The sequence below is a fragment of the Phalacrocorax carbo genome, chromosome 1, assembly GCF_963921805.1.
Source record: "Phalacrocorax carbo chromosome 1, bPhaCar2.1, whole genome shotgun sequence".
NCBI classification, from domain to species: Eukaryota; Metazoa; Chordata; class Aves; order Suliformes; family Phalacrocoracidae; genus Phalacrocorax; species Phalacrocorax carbo.
The window spans coordinates 200,147,917-200,166,860 of record NC_087513.1 but is presented as its reverse complement, the minus strand read 5'-3'; the positions used below and the strand labels follow the sequence as shown (position 1 = coordinate 200,166,860).

The window sequence follows — 18,944 nt, the reverse complement described above, 5'->3', positions numbered from 1 at the left end:
CCCGCTCCTGCTCTCCCCTTCTGACCCGCAGCGGGCCTCCTCCCGCACGAGGCTCCGTGGCCCTGAGGGCCTGCTCGCCCTCCCTTTCCCCTTCCCCTCCCCGGGCTCGCGTTCTGGCGGGAGGGCGGTGAGCCCGGCCCTTAGCCCCGCCACCCGCGGGCGGCCGAGGTGAGGAGCCGGGCTCGGCTCCGCGCCCCTGTGGGGCGCCTCGCGGGGGTGTGGGCAGAGGCGGAGCTCGTCTCGTCGGAGCGGCTGGATGGCGCCCGTTAGTTGTAATTGATCCGCGCGCCCGTTGGTAGCACCTCTCTGTGGGCTGGGCTTTTCGTGTTTTTTGGTGCGTGCCTTTCTTGTCCTCTGTAGTTTTTATAGAGGATGGACGTTGTCATAATATGATGGTTGGAGAACTATGTAACTGGCAGAGAAATAGTGGATGGATGCAGTCTTAGGATTTCTTCTCTGCTGTTGTTATGGCCGTTGAAATACTGTTAAATACAAACGAGAGGGCTGGCTTCTTCCCCTTTGATGCCCAGTCCCTACAACATACAACCCATGTTGCAGCAGTTCTCGGTCAACCGTTTTTCAGCCTATCAGCAGTTTAGAAGCTATTTGTGTTTAAACAGTTGCTTTTTCCTTTCTGTATCTTTTTCAGCAAAAGCAGCAAGCTAGTAGGGGAACAGCTCATCACCTAAATGAGTTCAGCTATACAGTACAGCCAGCCTTCATGCTTATGACATTTTCCTTTTCATACACACCCAATCAGTCACCATATCTCTGAGCATACTTAGTCCCAGCCTGACCTTGATTGAAGCCAACAGAAATAAATGTACTCTCAGACAGTGGACATTTAAAGTTTTACTTGTCTGAATGGATACGGTTATATTCTCACTTAAGTGCTCAAGATGCAGTGCTATGCATCATGAGCACCCCTTTGCAATTGCTTATTGCACCCCCAGCAGCATACACGTGGAGTTACTTCTGACTTGTCTTATCTGTCTTTTTTCAGGCAGTTTCTCTTGGGGCTGCTTTAAAGCGGTAAAAGGAGAAGCGTGGAAGCTGTATACAACGTCATTGTTGTGATCTACATCAGCATAACTTTATATAATCCAGAAATGCGAGGTCTCACTAACTCCAACCTCTGTTGAAGGAAATGAGGTATAATTTTAAGTGGTCACAGAGGAGAAAGTTGTTTTCTCTTATGATTGATGCTTGAGTATCCATTGACCTGTTGAGTTCAGAGGGGTTTGGCAGTATGGTAGTTCATACTGTTATAATTAATTTAGCCTTAAACGGAATTTCAATTAAAGTTTACAATTTATTGAATAGAGACAAGCAAGCAGCGCTGGATGCACAGGGGATCCTTCCACCTAACGTGCATACCGTCATACAATACTACAGGGTTTATATTCAGTTACTTAATTAATAACAATTAGTAAAAACACACCTAAGTTTACACTCATTGGTCAGTGATAAGCATCCCACTTGCTGTTGGTCAGCCGTATTTAAATTAGCCACACTTGCCATGTAGATTAGCACGCATGCTCTTTACAGGTGTGGGGGGGCAAGTCTTTTTGGTCCTGAATTGGGTCGGTGGTCGCAATCTCCCCCTGCCGGAATTACCTTTCCCCCAGTTTTCATGCTTCAGCACCTTCTGAGCCAAGAAGTTCCCTGTTATCGCTACTGGCTGATTTGTGGCCTTCCCTTATCTTGGCACTCTCCATTGTATCAGGATGTTTCCACTGTTAGTAACAAATCGCCAATCAACATTCCAACCATTAAGACAGTTAGCAAGTCAATTGAACGGCCCTCGGTTACACAAGCACAAACAGTTCCATATTGACACGAATCAGATGAACACATTTTACAATACCTATGAAAATGTAGGATGTGAGAAAGGAAGAGAGTTTTCAAAGTGCTACCTTTTCCTGGCAGCGTCAGGTTAAGGCAGCTGCTGATAACCACTAGCTACTGAAAACTAGTGCTAGTTGCCTGAATGTATTCAGCCCTGTGTCATTTTAATCTTATAATTTTGCTCCATATTGTCTGACCAACTCTATTCTCTTATCACTCATAAAAAGAGAAGAAATCAGAGTCGTGTGAAGGGGGTCTCTGCTACTATTCTTTCTGAATGATGCCTGTGGGAATAGATTACGTTCTTGATGTGAGACACTGCTTCAGTCTTGTGACCAATAAGGCTAACCCAGAGCTGAATGAGCTTTTCAGTGAAATAACACTGCAATTGTGTTTGATACTGGATATTCAATATATTGCATTCCCAATTTTTGGACTGGTTAACTTGGCTCTGTGTTAAGTAATATAATTACTGGTTTATCCTTTTCTTCTGTTTGCAGATACAAATAACTGTTCTTTTAAACTGAACCATGAGTCTTGCATTACATGATCTGCTCATTTGTTGTCGTCGCCTTGAAAGTGAGAAAGCTGTGGAGCGAAGGGTAACAAGTTTTCTTCTGGTGTCTGTGCCTCAGTTAACAATGTAGGGAATCATTTGTAATTCTTTTTCTTGAAATACATTTTTCAGAAGGAAATTGAAAATTTCAAGCATCTTCTCCGTGATTCTGAAACAGTTCTCCAGCTGGACCAAAATTCTGATTCTAAACAAGGAAAGCAACTCAACTGGGATGCTGTATTTAGGTAGTTTCTTTTTTTCCTTTGTGAATAGTCCTGACTTTCTTATGTGGAACATCATTCTTTTATTTATTGGGCCTATTTTACAGCTTATCTTTCTGCAGATTGATTTAGACTTCTTGTCAGCTTGTGAACAAGAAATTACTTACGTTAGTCTCCAAAGAAATAGCCAAAAATGCAACACTTATCACATACAGAAAACTTAACTGCTAAGATATTGATCATTAATTGGGTGATCGTTTTTCTTGCAAAAATAAGTTGCTTTCTTCTGTTGAAAATTATCCTCTGCATCTGATTTTCAACATAGAGTCCGTATGTAGATTATACATAGCTCATTAGAATTTTTTGTGTTACTGAGTTCTCCAAGACACAGTAGAGGGACCGTGGCTTGTGCATTAAAGAAGCTGTGCTGAGGTTTGTAGAGGCCTATCTTTGATATAGTCTGCTTTCGGTGTACTACAAGATTGGACTGAGCATGAGTGTGATAAGTTCATAGAGCAGCTGGGACCAGTGTTAAATTTCATGGTAAAAGTGCATCTGAAGCATTAGTTTTCATAGGCTGGTGTCTGGTCAGCTTTCCATTATGTTTTTTTTAACTGAGCAGTGTTGGAATAGGTCTTGTTTCATGGCTGTACCAAAAATACCATATGAAGTATTTGATAAATTTGATGTGATGCTTTTGAGATAGCCGATAACATATTAGAAATACATAAGAGGAATACAAAAATACTACTTGTAGTATTGCCAGAAAATCTCCAGTAATTGCCAGTGACAAAGCCAGTGAAAAATGTAATCTATTGTTAGATCTAAAATCTAATCATATGTTAATTTTAAATGATGGAGAAATAGGACTTGAAGGTTTTCCCAATAAAAACAATGAAGAGTAGTTATTATTTTTGTAGAGTTGTATAGTTTTGCAACATAAATAAAACGACTTAGCATTGCTTTTTTTCCCAATTATAAATTTTGTTTAGTATCATGCAAAGCTTAAAGGAAGGTTTGGTTCCTATTCAAGTTGCTTCTGGATTATCTTTAAAACTAATAGCTCCTTTCATAGACTATTCCCATCATGCTTAGACTGTAATATATTTCAGTTGTTTTTAGTCTTTGATCATTACAATTGCGAGGAGAAAAAGCACTGACACTTGGGGCTAAAACAACATTTACATATTTTACTTTAGTGGTAAATGTGCAGATCCTTGATCAATATCTCTTTTGTTTTTGAAGTGTCCTGCAGAAATGTTTCCAGAAAGAAATGAAAAACCTCCAACTGACAAAACCAAATGCATCTGCTTCAACCCAAACTACCAGGCAGAAAAAGATGCAAGAAATTGGGAACTTGGTCAAATATTTCATCAGATGTGCTAACAAAAGTCAGTCATATATATTCATATAGAATTACTGTTTTGTTGTGGTGGTTTGCTGTCAACTTTGGATTTTTACTCTGAAATAAGTTACCAGGGTGGGTTTTATCATGCTTGCTTCCAGGTGTTTACAATTTAAATATCTTTGTGTGAATCAGTCCTTTGCGCTCTGTCTCTGTCCTTGTTGATGCTCATAGTGCCTTTTTCTCGTTATTCAAGGTGTATGTAACTGAAGTATCCTCCCATAAGTAAGTTCTTTCTTAGAAACAGTTTAAGAAGGTGATTTCTAACATAACTGTTTCTGAACTGTAGGATGGTGGGTTTTTTTTATTTTTAAGTAAACATTTACAAACAGTTAATTCCAGACTTATTTGGTATACTTTGGATTAATTACAGTCGCATGATATTTCTTCATGTAGGAGGACCCAGGCTGAAATGTCAGGAACTTCTGATTTATGTCATGGAAATTATAAAAGATCCAACAAGTTGTGCTGCTTATGGATCTGACTGTAGTAGTATACTCCTAAAAGACATCCTCTCAGTAAGGAAATATTGGTGTGAGATATCCCAGCAGCAGTGGTCAGGTAAGATTTTAACCCTACTTACAAATGTCTTCTCCTATTAGAGGAGCTTGTTTTAGATGATTTTAATTTGTTTGATCATCTGTTGTGTGAGATGCTGTGCAAACCGTGGAGTAAAATAGTGTCAGCCTTGAAGACTTGCAGTTGAAATAAGCAGAGCAGCAAAGATTAGGAATTGTGGGTTTGGTTTTTTTTCTTTTCCTTTCTGCATACTGTTTGGCTGTTGTTTACTGAAACATATGTACTTATATACAGACAGGTTATGTATGCATTGTCTTCACAGGGCTTAATGTGTATAACAAATCCACACAATGTGTGTGCTGGAAATAACCTCAGTAAAACTGGTGTTGGTGTGCCATTTTTTACAAGTTATTAGTTGTTGATTGGTATAGTTTTGATATATTTAATGCTTTACTGTTAAATTTTATTATCTGAGTTTTGTGGGCTCATGAAGGTCCTAAAAGAACATCGATTCATTGTTGTTATATGCACATACTGCGTATAAAGAAAAAGTAGAAAGCTTCAGATGTAAATAGACAAAAACAGATTAAGAAGTTGAGTAATGGTATAGCATGCAACCTGAACTGAGTGGAAATGCAAACTTAATTTTGCACTTTTCAGAGGATTGGATTTGACTCCAAGACAGTTAATTTATTTAGCATGGAGAAGAGTGTTTGTGTATTTTGAATCATCTAACTGACATGGTGTAAGCTCTCAGCCTGTCTCTTTGCATTTGTTAATGTAATAGCACCGTAATACAAAAAAGAAAAAAGGTATTAGAAGTTTTACAGTCTAGTTTGTTGAATGTTGCATGTGCAATTCTGGAGAAAGTGTAGAAATACTATATTTGTATAGTGTAGTGCTTTGAAGTCTGAGTTTGGATTTCTGAAAAGCATTTAATGAGAAAATAATCTGCTCTGTAGCTTGAAGAGAGTTGCTTAACTACAGAATGGAAATAAACCTGCAAAGAACTCAGAAGAAGGGTCTGGTGATATTGGGAGTGAAAGGGGAAGCAAAAAAACCTGCAGAAGACTGGCAAAACAAGTGACTGAACTGATTGGAGGGACTGAGAGTGGGATCCCAGAAGTTAAAGAAGTAGGTACCTTGTGGCCATGGAGATAGAACTGGAAGCTGAAGATTAAAGGGGAAGCTGGAAGTGTATGGAGAAGCTGGCTGAGACTAGGAGCTAGTGAACGGGGGAAAACACAAAGGGCTGTCAGCCTTCAGGTTGGGGCAGAATGCAAGGGCAGGGGCTAATCAGATAAGGAGGCTGGAAGCTGGAGTTCAGAGCAATAATCAGGAAAGGCATCTGAAGAAGAACAGGGTACTCGGGTAGAGCTGAGGGTTGGCAGGTAGGGATGGGACACGAAGCCAGGGATGTTGAAGAGATACTGAAGAAGGCAGAGAAGGAAAACAGAGACAGTCACTGGAAGGGTACATACAGGTTGTATGAGGAGCCTGTGGGAGTTAGGTAGTTTAGGAACATGGAAGTGAGCCAGATCTCTGTAGGGACTGAAGCTGGAAGTGTGACAGAAGAAATTGTGATGTTAGATCATAAGGAGCACAGCGGAATTTGTTTACTGAAATGAGGCAAGACTGAAGTCCATAGATCTAGAGGAAGTCAGACTTAAATCCATTAAATGAAGCGAGTTGCTTTTATTAAATGAGGGTTGTATGAGGTTTGTAAAGGTTATCATAATTTTTTTTAGTGATTTCACCTTAATGCTTGTTTATAATTCTTGGAGTACAATGGAGAAGTCTGCTTTCTTTTAATAAAATCAGTGATCTGGTGCAGGAGTTGAAAGTAAGAACATAGATTGCACCTGTTGTCCCAAAGCAGTTAGATTTGATAAGTAGATACTGACTTAGCGAGGCACTCTTATCTGCTAGAAGCTCTGAGCTTGTGAATGTTGGTAGTTGTACCCTTAAAAATTATGAGGAGCTGCCATATTGGTATACACTGGCTACATCATCAAAGAAGTCACGTGAGGCCAGTGGAAGCTGTAGATAGAAGAGACTCAAATCAGTCTTACTAAAGGAAACCAGGAGGCCTGTGAACTGGTATTGGGACCATATGCCTCTTGCATCTTGGACGTTGACATCTTTTAATGACTAGATATTTTAGGGACCCATGTGGACATTGGTGGGCATTTGGTATTGCCACTGTAGTAATGAATGAGGACACCTTTTTGCTCCACTGCCTGACTCTCTCAAAGAGGAGGAGTCAGGGCTGCAAAAGACATCAACCTAGTTGATCCTGGTTGCAACTCAGTGCACTGGTGACAGTGTTGGGCCAACAGAGATGTACTCAATCCTGTACATGGTCTTATCAAAGGACTGGGAAGTTGAGGGGTAGTTCCTCAAACCCATTCGCTCATTGACAATCCTGTCAGGCTCATGTGAAAATCCAAATGTGATTGGACCCTTTGTGCTGGGAAAGGTCATGGAGCAGATCATCTTGAATGCCATTACACAGTACATGTGGGACAACCAGGGGATCGGGCTCAGCCAGCGTGGGTTTATGAAAGGGAGGTCCTGCCTCACTAACCTGGTCTCCTTCTATGATAAGGTGACCCGCTTAGTGGATGAGGGAAAGGCTGTGGGCATTGTCTACTTGGACTTTAGTAAGGCCTTTGACATCGTCTCCCACAGCATTCTCCTGGAGAAGCTGGCTGCTCACGGCTTGGACAAGTGTGCTCTGCGCTGGGTTAAAAACTGGCTGGATGGCCGAGCACAGAGCACAGTGGTAGTAAATGGAGTCAAATCCAGTTGGCGGTTGGTCACGAGTGGTGTTCCCCAAGGCTCAGTGCTGGGGCCGGTCCTGTTCAATATCTTCACTGATGATCTGGATGAGGGGATTGAGTGCACCCTCAGTAAGTTTGCAGACGACACCAAGCTGGGTGGAAGTGTCAATCTGCTGGAGGGCAGGAAGGCCCTACAGAGGGATCTGCACAGGCTGGATCGTTGGGCCGGAGCCAAAGGTATGAGATTCAACAAGGCCAAGTGCTGGGTCCTGCACTTGGGTCACAACAACCCCATGCAACGCTACAGGCTTGGGGAGGAGTGGCTGGAGAGCTGCCTGGAGGAAAAGGACCTGGGGGTGTTGGTTGACAGCCAGCTGAACATGAGCCGGCAGCGTGCTCAGGCGGCCAAGAAGGCCAATGGCATCCTGGCTTATATCAGGAATAGTGCAGCCAGCAGGAGCAGGGAGGTGATCGTGCCCCTGTACTCGGCACTGCTGAGGCCACACCTCGCGTACTGTGTTCAGTTTTGGGCCCCTCACTACAAGAAGGACATCGAGGTGCTGGAGCATGTCCAAAGAAAGGCAATGAAGCTGGTGAAGGGTCTAGAGAACAAGCCTGATGAGGAGAGGTTGAGGGAGCTGGGGTTGTTTAGCCTGGAGAAGAGGAGGCTGAGGGGAGACCTTATCACTCTACAACTACCTGAAAGGTTGTAGCGAGGCGGGAGTCAGTCTCTTCTCCCTAGTAACAAGCGATAGGATGAGAGGAAATGGCCTCAAGCTGCACCAGGGGAAGTTTAGGTTGGATATTAGGAAAAAATTCTTCACCGGAAGAGTTGTCAAGCATTGGAAGAGGCTGCCCAGGGAGGTGGTTGAGTCTCCATCCCTGGAGGTATTTAAAAGAAGGGCAGACGTGGTGCTTGAGGATATGGCTTAGTGGTGGACTTGGCAGTGCTAGGTTAGTGGTTGGACTCGATGATCTTACGGGTCATTTCCAACCTCAACGATTCTATGTTTCTATCAGATTAATCAGAGGTAATTGATCTTTTAATAAGGTAACGTCACCCTTGAACACTGCAGTACCAGGTATACCAGAATTACAGTAGGAACTCAAAGCGAAGAGAGCTACCCAGTGTATGACCATTGACGCAGCTGATGCTTTTTTTTCCTGTTTCCCTGGTTGAGTGTAAACCACAGTTTGTCTTTACTGGGAGAGGAGTACAATATGCCTAGAACCTTCTGCCATGAGGATGGAAGCATAGCCTATCTGTCACAGACTTGTATAAAATGTTTTGGAAGAGGGCAGTGCCCCACAATACTTAGAGTACATTGATGACATTGTAGTATGGGGAAACATTGCTCATGATGTGTATAACAAGCGAAGAGATAATTAGAACTTTACTAAATGCAAGATTTGTGCTCAAAAGAGAGAAGTTGAAAAGACCTGTGCAAGAAATAGTTTCTTGGTGTCAAGTGGCAAGATGGGTGCTATTGCATTCCTACTGACATGATTTACAGCATTGCAGCAGTGGCACCACTGATCAGTAAAAAGGAAACACAAGGTTTTCTTGGAATGGTGAGATTTTGGCAAATGCACATCCCTGGATATAGTCTGCTCATGAGTGCACGGTACCAAGTCACCAGGAAAACAGGCTCATTTGGGTGACAACGTGAGCAACAATAAGATACAACTATAGGCTACCAACTATATGCAGTCAGAAGAAATTGTCCATCTATGAAGGAATCTGGGCAGCATTTGAAGTAGTGGCAACGGAATCAGAAATGCTGCTGGCTCCTTACTTGCTGGTACTTTACTGTTTGCTGAAAGGAGAAATGCCTTTGACATTCCACACAACAAGCATGACCTGGAATAAATGGATTTATAAGGGGAAACAGGGATGCCCTGGCCTACTGGAGGAGTTCATGGATTGTCCAAACGTCGTGACTTTTGGGATGTCACTGAAGGTATTACCACATGCTCAAGAAGCCCTGGAATATGACAGGCTTTCAAAAAATCAGTAATATGCCCCATTTGCTAAAGGCTTTTGCCTAATTGTTGGCCATTGGCAAGGTGGAAAACTGTCATTTGGAATCCTGACCAACAGGTGATAGAAGTTGATGAAAGTGAAGGACAGTCAAGTCAATATGCAGAAGTCCAAGCCATAAGACTGTCCATTGATGCAGCCTTACAGAGGAAACGGCGCAGATTTTACCTGACTCTTGGATGGTGGCCAGAGCCCTCTGGGACTAGCTTATGCAGTGGAAACAGGAACTAGCAGAGATGAGAGAAGCCTATTTGGATAGCTACCTTGTGGAAAAACATCACACAAAATTTGAAAAAAACTCAGTGTGTGGGTATGATACTTCATTAGCTATGTCTCAGAAGGAAGAGCCACCAAAGAACAAATCGACAACTATCAGACCAAACTACTCAAGTTGCTGCAGTCAACGGAGCCCTGGACTGGGAATGTGGTGTGGACCTATCTGTAACTTGATGGACTGATGAAACATTAAGATGAGATTCCACCTGTCTCTGGGCAAGAGACTGAGAAGTGATTTGTCTAAAGATGCCTTTTTTACAAGTAATAAAGGTGTTTGAAATTTTTTCATTAGTGAAAAAAGCTAAACCACAAAAGGTACTGAAGTGTGAAAGCTGTTGTTTAAACTACCATACTGGAGATGTGTGATAAGTAGACTGCATTGGACCTTTGTATGGGCCTAGTAGGGGGAATCAATATGTCCTAGCTATTTTAAAGAAATGACTGTGAGCTGGCTGGAGGCTTGCCCACTAGCTTATGCGACTGCTAAAAGCACTGTAGTAGGTCTTGAAAAAGAAATTTTGTGGAGATCTGGTACACCAGAAATAATTGGGTCTGGTAATAGATGTCACTTTAGAAACAAAACAATGAAATTATGGAGAGATGAACATGGGATTGACTAGATACAGCATATCTTCTATTATCTCCAAGCCTTGAGTCTGAAGACTGTCACAAAGGATATAATTTATGATGCCAGTGACCTCCCACTATGTACTGTCAAACAAGTGAATGTTAGGGAAGTATAGAGCAAGGGGTGGAAAGTGTCATGGCCTACTGAGCTGGTATAACTTGAGCAATGAGGCAAATGTCAAAAAGCCTGCAGTTTGACCTTTGGTATGCTGCTGTCCAGGTGTTAGGGATGTAACTTTTTGTCAGATAAAGCACAGTTAGGCAGGTGTTGTTGGGGAATAACGATGTAACTGGCAGAAATACCAGAACCAAACTTATACAAGAATGAGTGATCCAACAACACTAGCTGGTCTGATCTCATAGCTGAGCCTGCTTAAATGATCCAGTGACATGCTACAGCAATCAATGAACAATAGCTCAGAGCACTCCACTGACAGGTAAACGTAAAACAATCTGGAAGGTGCTTTCCACTTCATAAAACTCACCCACCTCAGCTTGAAGGGGTAAAGGGGTGATGGTGTGTCAGCATGGTTCTACCTTTAGACTGTGGAGGACCTGTAGGGATGGCTGGGACCAAGCTCGCATAGCCAGAACCAACACGCTTAACACTCTGCTGCACCTGACCACTGACAACCGCTGCTTTTGTCAGCAAGAAGAGGGGAAGGAGAGACAACCATTTTTCTGCAATTATTTAGGGTTTTTTTTGTAGTTTCTCTGAGGCAATAAATATGGAAATTACTGTGCATCAATTAATGTGTATGCTCAGTCTGTCCTGAGCTAAACCATGACAGTAGGTTGAAAGGTTTCTATTTATTCAGCATGTCTGTTACTGGGTGAGCTGGTGGGCGATTGTGGTGACACCCCCTTCGCAACACATACCCGAACACATACTGACAAGGCTGAATGTTCAGCTGTCCTGTGTCAGCTACGGGGGAGTAGCCTTACTCCTTAAACATCTGCCAGTCATTAATGTTCTAGTGTGGAGACTCTGTGTGGTGCTAAACAGTTACTTTTATTTCACAGTACTGGGAGTTCATCAGAACGTCATACATAGAGTTGAGAAGCACTTTTATTCATCAGGTAGTCTGTAACTAGGGGGTCATCAACAAGGAGGGAGGATGAAAAGGGTGTTCTGTTCCACTTGCTGATATGCTTTTGTTTCTAAGGGCACACTAAGATTGTGGCATGCAAAGTCATCATCCAGGATGAGAGACACATATAAGTAAACTTTTGCGTCAGCAGAAATTCCAGGTAGCTGATTACTGATGTGGGCAGTTTGTGTGATCTCCATAGGATGAAAGTGTAAACTGTTCCTTGATCTAGCAAAGTAGTTGCTTTTTGTAGAGCTCATTCACAGCAAAAATATCATCCATTGGTGCTCAAAGACCTCATCCAGTACCCCTCAGGCACTCAAAGCAGCAGCAGATTCTCAATCCATCTTCCATTAACACCAGCCACCAAAACAAGGAGGAACTGATACTGCCAAGGAGGCCTCTTTCCTCTCTTGCTGCTTAAAAAGTTACCCTGCGTCTTCCTTAATCTAAATGTCCAGATGCCCTATTTACTGTGCCACCCCCAGTCCTGAAGTTAGTTTGTCTTAAGAGTTTTCAGAGCTTGATTTCACCTGTCTGCTGTAGGATTAAGGCAGAATTGTATCTGTCCCAATGTTACCGACACCTACAGAAAATTCCATCCCCAATACCCTAAGAACTGTGGGAAAGATGGCAATAAACAACAGAACCATGCATTGTCACATATATTCAAGGACCAATGGACTTTCTTTTCTTTCTTTTGCATATTTTTCTGAAGAGGAGGATGCCACAGCAGCTTCTTTACCCTACATCTCACCCCTGATCTGTTCCCCATGTTGTTGTGGGCATCCCAGAGAGGATGCTGCAACAATGCAGGGCTGAAGGCGGGAGGAGATGGAGGACAGCATGAAAGCTGTGTTTGCGGGGATCATGAGGCTTTATAAGCAGGACTCATAGCAGGTCTTGGCTGAGTGAGATGAGGTTTGGGAACACAAAGTGCTGGAGAGGTGGCAGTTCCAGCTTGAAAATACACTAGCCTGTGCTCATAAGTAGTGACTGGTGTGCAGGCAGTTGGACTTGGAGAAAAAAAGGGGAAGCTCAGTCAAGTAGGGAAGGGGTTTTCAACTCTTCAAGCAATTTGTGTGGGGGCCTGGTTCACAAAGTCTCTGTTCAGATGTCTAAATGGAGCATGGAGGATAAGGCATGACAGCAGTGTTTAGAGACCATTATGACTTCTGGGATCTTTTTTTCTCTGTGGAGAAAAGAAGCATTGTGCCTGCCAGATCAACCAGATCTTGTAGTTTCCAGTAGACCCTGTTGGCCTTCAGGAGAAGGATCATATTGCTGGATGCTATACTTTTCCTATGTTCAGACCCTGGTTATAAAAAATAATTTGCAATATTTCCCTTCTTTCCTGTTCATCTCTGTATATATTATAGCTGTGTTGGCTTTCTCAGGGAATTTGAGAATAATTCACATTGGAAGGAATCTCTGGAGATTTCTAGTCCAATCCCCTGCTTGCAGCCAGGTCAGCTATGAGAAGAGATCAACTGGTGTTGTGGGATCAAGTTTTCTTATTTTCTGAATGCTTTTTGTTCATGTGCTTGTTCTGCTGCACGTTGTGTTCCTGTTTTGATTCTAGGCTTTGTATGAAGTTGTGTGCTTTCCTTCCAAGTGTGTTCTTTGAGGGGAGGTCAGCAGAAAGCACGGAGAGTAGATGTGAAAAGAGTTCAGCCAGTAAGTGCTCTGCAGGTGTGAGCAGGAGTGATTTCCCAACCTGAGGAGGTCCCAGTATAAGAATCCCCTGCAGGGACAGGGAGCAGCATCGGTGTGGGCTGTTGTGACCATGGGCTGCAGTGCACTTGTAGTTGCGTAGGACCCCTGTTCTGGGGGTCTTTGATGCACATTCCACTTCCACACTTTATGCAGAAGGGACACAGTTAAACGAGGCTTGGGCACTGTTGTCACCAGGTTAAAGCTATGTGGTGCAGTAATACAGAGATATGGGCTGTTTCTGATTCCCATGATTCAGAGAGTCACCTGAGTTCTGCAAATGACCCTATGCCTGCTTGGAAAGAAGGTGCTGATATCTCTATTGAATCTGAGGCCAGGGTTAGGAAGGACTTAGTGAATGTGGCATTATGAGTCCTGCTGGAGTCCAAGATGTCCATAAATCTACAAAGGCCTGCAAAACAATGAAGCAGTAGCTTTGCAATTTTTTCATTTATAGTTGTCCCAAGCTGGCTTTTCTGCAATACAAGAATCCAGAGCTCAGGGCCCTGGGTGGTGTCATCAATGTCACCCATGCAGAGTATTCAAAAGAAGAGGTTCTGAGAGAGTGCCTCAGAAGCTTTGATCCTGGCTGTCTGTGGAGAACTTACTCCAAACTGATGAGCTACTGACCAGTAGAGTTGACGGTTGTCAGGCTATCTCTGTCAGATATATAAAGGAATATAACTTCACTACAGTGTAGACAAAACCACGTTGTGTTGTGGTTTTTTCCCCAGTTAACTTCTGTGAATAAGGACATGCAGCTGAATTCGCAATGGTGGTTTCTGTATATTTAATGCAATGTTTTGCTTCAATCATTTTTTTTGTGTAATCCTTTGTAATATATATGTCATATATACCTTTTTTTTAATACATTTGCAGAGTTGCTGAGTCTGTATGGACAATTATACCTCAGACCTTCTGGGAAGATTAATAGAGTCTTGGCGGCTAGGATAATTCACACACTTACGAGGGGCTACTGCTTCCAGACTGATGGGTTGAGTTCTGATATGCTTACCTTCTTTTCCAAAGCAATGCAGTGTGCAAGGTATGTTGCAAGTGCTCCTTTTGTATGCTAATACCTACTTTTAGAGAAGAACTAATTTTAGGTATTTGGGATTAGACTTGAGTAATAGCAGGTAATGCTACTTTAAACATATTTTGTTCTGTCTTTGAACGCCAATTTAATAAATTCTTTAAAATATTAATAACTTCTGCATTTGTTAGGCAAATGATATTCTGAATATAGTTACTTGCTAGGATTTACACTTAAACAATTCCTGTAAAAAGAGTAAGGTTATTTCTTCTGGAAGTTTGAGTGTTTGGTTTATGTTGCAGGCAGGAGAAAAATACTGCAGGCCTGGATCATATTGTTGGAGCAATTAATATCTTCTGCAATAAGTTTGCTGTCAACTGTCGCATACGGATTTGTAAATTAGGGGAAGAAATTTTGCCTACTGTGCTTTATATATGGATCCAGTATAGACCAAAGGATTCCCTGAAGGAATCAATAATTGAGCTATTTCGCCTCCAAGTTCATATTCATCATCCAAAGGGTGCAAAAACTCAGGGAAAAGGTACAATAAAAAGCTCCCTGTTTTTTTTCTGTCATTGTATGTGATTGTTTGAATTATTGTGCCAAATTCCTGAATTTTAATACTGAGCCTTGGAAAGATTAATGGGAGTGATGATTACTTGTCAGTGCTTTTATGGTATAGGTTAATATTGACTGAAAGTGAAAATAAGTTTTCAAATTGCATGCACTAAGAGAATATTAATTGATTAAGTCATGTAAAGGTTGATTTTTTTTAATCAAAAGGTGATTTTAATTACTAAATCAAAACACAAAATCTTTGGGGAAGGGAAATAATAGTTTAGATTGAATTTAGATTGTCATATGTATTAGTTAATATCTTACCAGGTTTATTTAAGCCCACAAATTACTGCTGTGGTCTAAGTCTGACTTAGTGTATAAAACTGGTCAGAGATCATCAGTCAGTAATTGTGATTGTCTGTCATGACCTATTTCAGTTATAGCATCTTTTTTTAAAAAGTTTTTTTTTGTCTTTGTTACTTTGTCTACAAATGGCAGAGTTTATAATTAGTCCAAGTTTATCCATTGCTTTTCATTATAGGCTTTCCAATTAGATAAAGAATTGTTTATTAGAAACTTCATTCCTACCCTGATTACTTGTATATGCTGATTAAATTCTCTCTTAACTTTTTTTTTCACTTTTTTACTTTATTAATTCTCCATTATAAGACTTGTTTTGCAGGACTGCATTTGTTAAGCTTTGCATGCTTTACTCTGATTTTGGCTATATTTTGTGTTGTCTAGGTAGGTTTAGATATTGTATCAAGTGGGTGGTACATGTTATCTTTTAAATTTTTTTGCATGTACAGGTGCATATGACTCAACAAAATGGCAGGGTATCTTACATAACCTATATGATCTGCTGGTGAATGAAATAAACCTCATCAGTAGCAGAGGAAAGTATTCTTCAGGCTCACGTAATATTGCTGTAAAGGAAAATTTGATTGAGTTAATGGCAGATATTTGTCATCAGGTAACATTTTTATTTGAATATAAAGTTGACTGTATCTTTACTGTATTGGACGTTTTGCTTTTTGAAGTAATATGGCTTTAGCATTTCCTCAAAACCATTTAACTGAAGTATTAGTGCCTTTTGTTTGTGTTCTGTTGTGTTTAGTTGTTAATTTTTGTGCAGTTTAGAAATGTGTGGACTCCTAAATTATACTAGGTTTCACTAGTGTTGCTTATTAGACTATAAGCAGAGGTTCTGTTATAGTAAAGAATAATAAGTAGTAATTCTCATTGCCTCTTGAGAGACTTTATACACAGTAAAAAATGGACCAGTTTAGTTTGACATTTCGGTTTTCCTGTAAATACTACTTTTTAAAATTTGCATGCTTTTATATTTCTGTTTATAACAAGGTTTTTACAGATGATACCAAAGTTCTGGAAATTACCCACTCATATGCCATTTCACAAAGAGAGTCCAGTGATGAAACAGTACCAGGAAAGCGCAGGAGGATTGAACTAGGCTGGGAGGTAATTCGAGACAACCTGCAAAGATCCCAGAAGGATTTTGATGTCATACCTTGGTAATAACATCTTTACATGAAACAAATATCACTACAGACATATTTTTACATTCAAGAGTTCTCCTGAATATGTTGTGCTTTCAAATTAGGTGACAGCACATGCTGTAATTAGATATCTAAGCACTAAGCTTACATTCTCACAGCATTTAGAAAGCAGTGAGTAGTGTTCTTGGCACTCTTGCTTTAAAAACTTTCTATCTTTCGTTCCCTACAAAATAATAGATAAGATTGGGTAAACTGTGTTGTAGTATGTAAGGATATTACTGCCTCTGATTTTTTAACTGTCTTTTGTGCTAGATATTACCAGTCTTTGTGTAAGTGTTGTGTGTGTGATCCAGCTTATGAGTATTAGGAAATTAGTATGAGATTTACTGCTGTCTTAAGCTGGCTGTGTCATAAAACAGCAACCATTAACAATTTCGCCATTTTGGACTAGTTCACTGTAATACCTGACCTGAAAACCGTTGAAGTGCAAGGCCTGGCATCTTAGCTTAGACCTTGATTGAAGAGTATTTTGTTTGACATGAGGCATTTCTGAACTGGAGGTATAGCTATGTGTCTTCTTCCACTGTCTGCTGCAGGAGGACTGTGTAGCAGAGAGCATAGCAGGGAGTCAAGTTGTTGTTAAAAGACCAGAGCTAGGCTTTTCCAGAACATACCAGTTGTAGTCCTAAGCCCAAGAATGTTGACTTTTTAGTGAAAATAGATTACAGTGGATGTTCTTTGCTGTTACTCTTCTTCCCTGTCTTTCTGACTTTTCTTGGAAACTGCTGTACAAGATACCAGAACAGTGTAGCTCATTGTGAATTGGGTCCTGAGCTAGAGCAGCAGGTTTGTGTGTGTACGTGTGTGTATATTTATTGCTTGCAGTACTGAGGCAAAGTGGCTGTTCAGGGTCCAGTTGAGAAGTTAACGTGCCATTCTGTGTGGAGGTGGCAATCTCGAAGAAATACTGTGAATACTGTAATTTACTAATTTGAATAGAGTTGCAACCATTGCTATGAGCAAAACCCTTCCAATTTACAATCCCCAGCTTAACATTGTGCTCATTTGATAAATTTTATTTTTCTTATCTGCAGAGATGTTGCTGTAATGTTTCCTGTTAATGTAATTTCAATCTTGAGGTCATTCCCTGGGTCAGAGTGTATAACAGGCTAGCTGGAAGAAGGAGAAAAATGATTTTTTTTTTCCTGAAATTTTCTTCTCTTGTGATCAGAAATCAGTGAACTCAGCTTGTAAGAAATAAGTCGGTGAAATCAGCTTGTAGGAAATTCTTAGTGAGGCTAGATGAGCAGACTTTACAAGTAAAAACAGTAGAAATACTGAATGTTTAACCTCTGATAGTGAGTAAATCAGCTCAATCCTGGAAAGCATACATGTGAAATGACAATTGGAGAACACCTTGTTTGTTCATTTACTTTTGAAGATGCAAATTTATGTATGTTTGATATTAATTGCTTCGCTTTGTTTCCAAGGTTACAGGTTACAGCTCAGTTAATGTCAAAGTATCCCATGAGTCTTCCTAACAGTGAGCTACCTCCCTTACTCAACGTACTTCACCAGTTACTGCCTCAGCAGCGCCGAGGAGAAAGGACCCCATACGTGCTGAAGTGTCTTACAGAGGTAGCTTTGTGCCAAAACCAGAAAACTGATTTGAAAAGCACCCACAAGCTGGAGCTCCAGAGAATCTGGGCAAAGATTTGGTCTCTTACCATTCGTAGCATAAGTTTCCAGCAAATTGAAGTGGAGAGCTTTGGGCTACTTGGAGCTATGATTCAGGGAAACCTTGTTGTAACAGATAAAGAAATCTGGAAGATCTTTTCAGGACCTGCGTGCAAGCCTTCAAGGTAAAATGGGAAGCAAGGATAATATTTTGTGTCTGATTCACATTGCTCCTTGTGCAACACAAGCCACTGCATTATTCAAAATAATAATATTGTTGTGTATTGTGGTTGAGAACTGCCCACATTTGTGTTTTAAGCATTTGAAACGGGAATAAATACATACGTAAGTCTGAAAGCAGAGGCAGAAGACGAGAGACAAGCATCTTCAAATTTTAAATTGACTAAAAATGTAAAATGGACTAAAAATTTAAAATCTGACTGAAAGGTGTTGATTTTTTTGATCTTAAAAAATATGCTTTCTTCTAAGTATATTTTGATTCTGAAACAGGTATGCTGAAACAGTCTTTAAATAGACATGAAATGTCTATAATAGCCAAAATGTGGCTTTTGAAAATGCAAAGATTCTAATAAAGGAGTTTTCCAGTATGCGTGCTTATTAACTTGCTTATGCACTTGATAATCCCTGAACGTGCAGAAATATTGACTTGGCTTTAGAGTGCTGATGAACAAATACCACATTATTTCTCACAAATGCCCCGTGTTCCATTTTTGTTACAGTTCTGCTGTATGTTGTTTATCATTAGTGATGTCTGCCTATTCAGTGCCAGAAAATTTGGATGTAGGAATGGAACAGAATAATTGTGAAAAAAATCTGGGTTCTGTGTTAAAGGAGGCAATAATGAAATGGGTACTGTCCTGCTATTTGGAGGAAGAAATGGAAGAATGTGTAGAGTTGCTTCCTGTGCTCTGCAGGTAAAGTTTCTGTGGCATAATATTATATGCAAGCTCACCCTATAACACATAAAATTGCGCAGGGAAAAGTGGGTTTACAGAACTGTATTATGTTAATGCTTTGGCAGAGTTTATAGGTTTTTTAAGCTTACTGTAGAATGTCGT

The 18,944-nt window shown here is 40.8% G+C and overlaps 1 protein-coding gene across 5 annotated transcripts in view; it reads left to right on the top strand.

Annotated features, from left to right (window-relative positions):
- The window catches only part of ATM (ATM serine/threonine kinase), an 82,953-nt gene that overhangs the window by 160 nt on the left and 63,849 nt on the right, over window positions 1-18,944 (top strand). For 3 of the 5 annotated variants that reach the window (XM_064441246.1, XM_064441245.1, XM_064441248.1), the window contains exons 2-12: window positions 1,004-1,152; window positions 2,349-2,450; window positions 2,537-2,649; window positions 3,871-4,016; window positions 4,427-4,591; window positions 13,960-14,125; window positions 14,416-14,654; window positions 15,481-15,644; window positions 16,034-16,203; window positions 17,679-18,050; window positions 18,606-18,800. In XM_064441246.1, coding sequence (XP_064297316.1) covers window positions 2,379-2,450; window positions 2,537-2,649; window positions 3,871-4,016; window positions 4,427-4,591; window positions 13,960-14,125; window positions 14,416-14,654; window positions 15,481-15,644; window positions 16,034-16,203; window positions 17,679-18,050; window positions 18,606-18,800 — 1,802 coding nt within the window. In that variant the 5' untranslated portion in view covers window positions 1,004-1,152; window positions 2,349-2,378. Of the gene's footprint in view, window positions 1-1,003; window positions 1,153-2,348; window positions 2,451-2,536; window positions 2,650-3,870; window positions 4,017-4,426; window positions 4,592-13,959; window positions 14,126-14,415; window positions 14,655-15,480; window positions 15,645-16,033; window positions 16,204-17,678; window positions 18,051-18,605; window positions 18,801-18,944 lie in introns of those variants that run through there. The other 2 variants (XM_064441247.1, XM_064441249.1) reach the window with 2 other exon arrangements.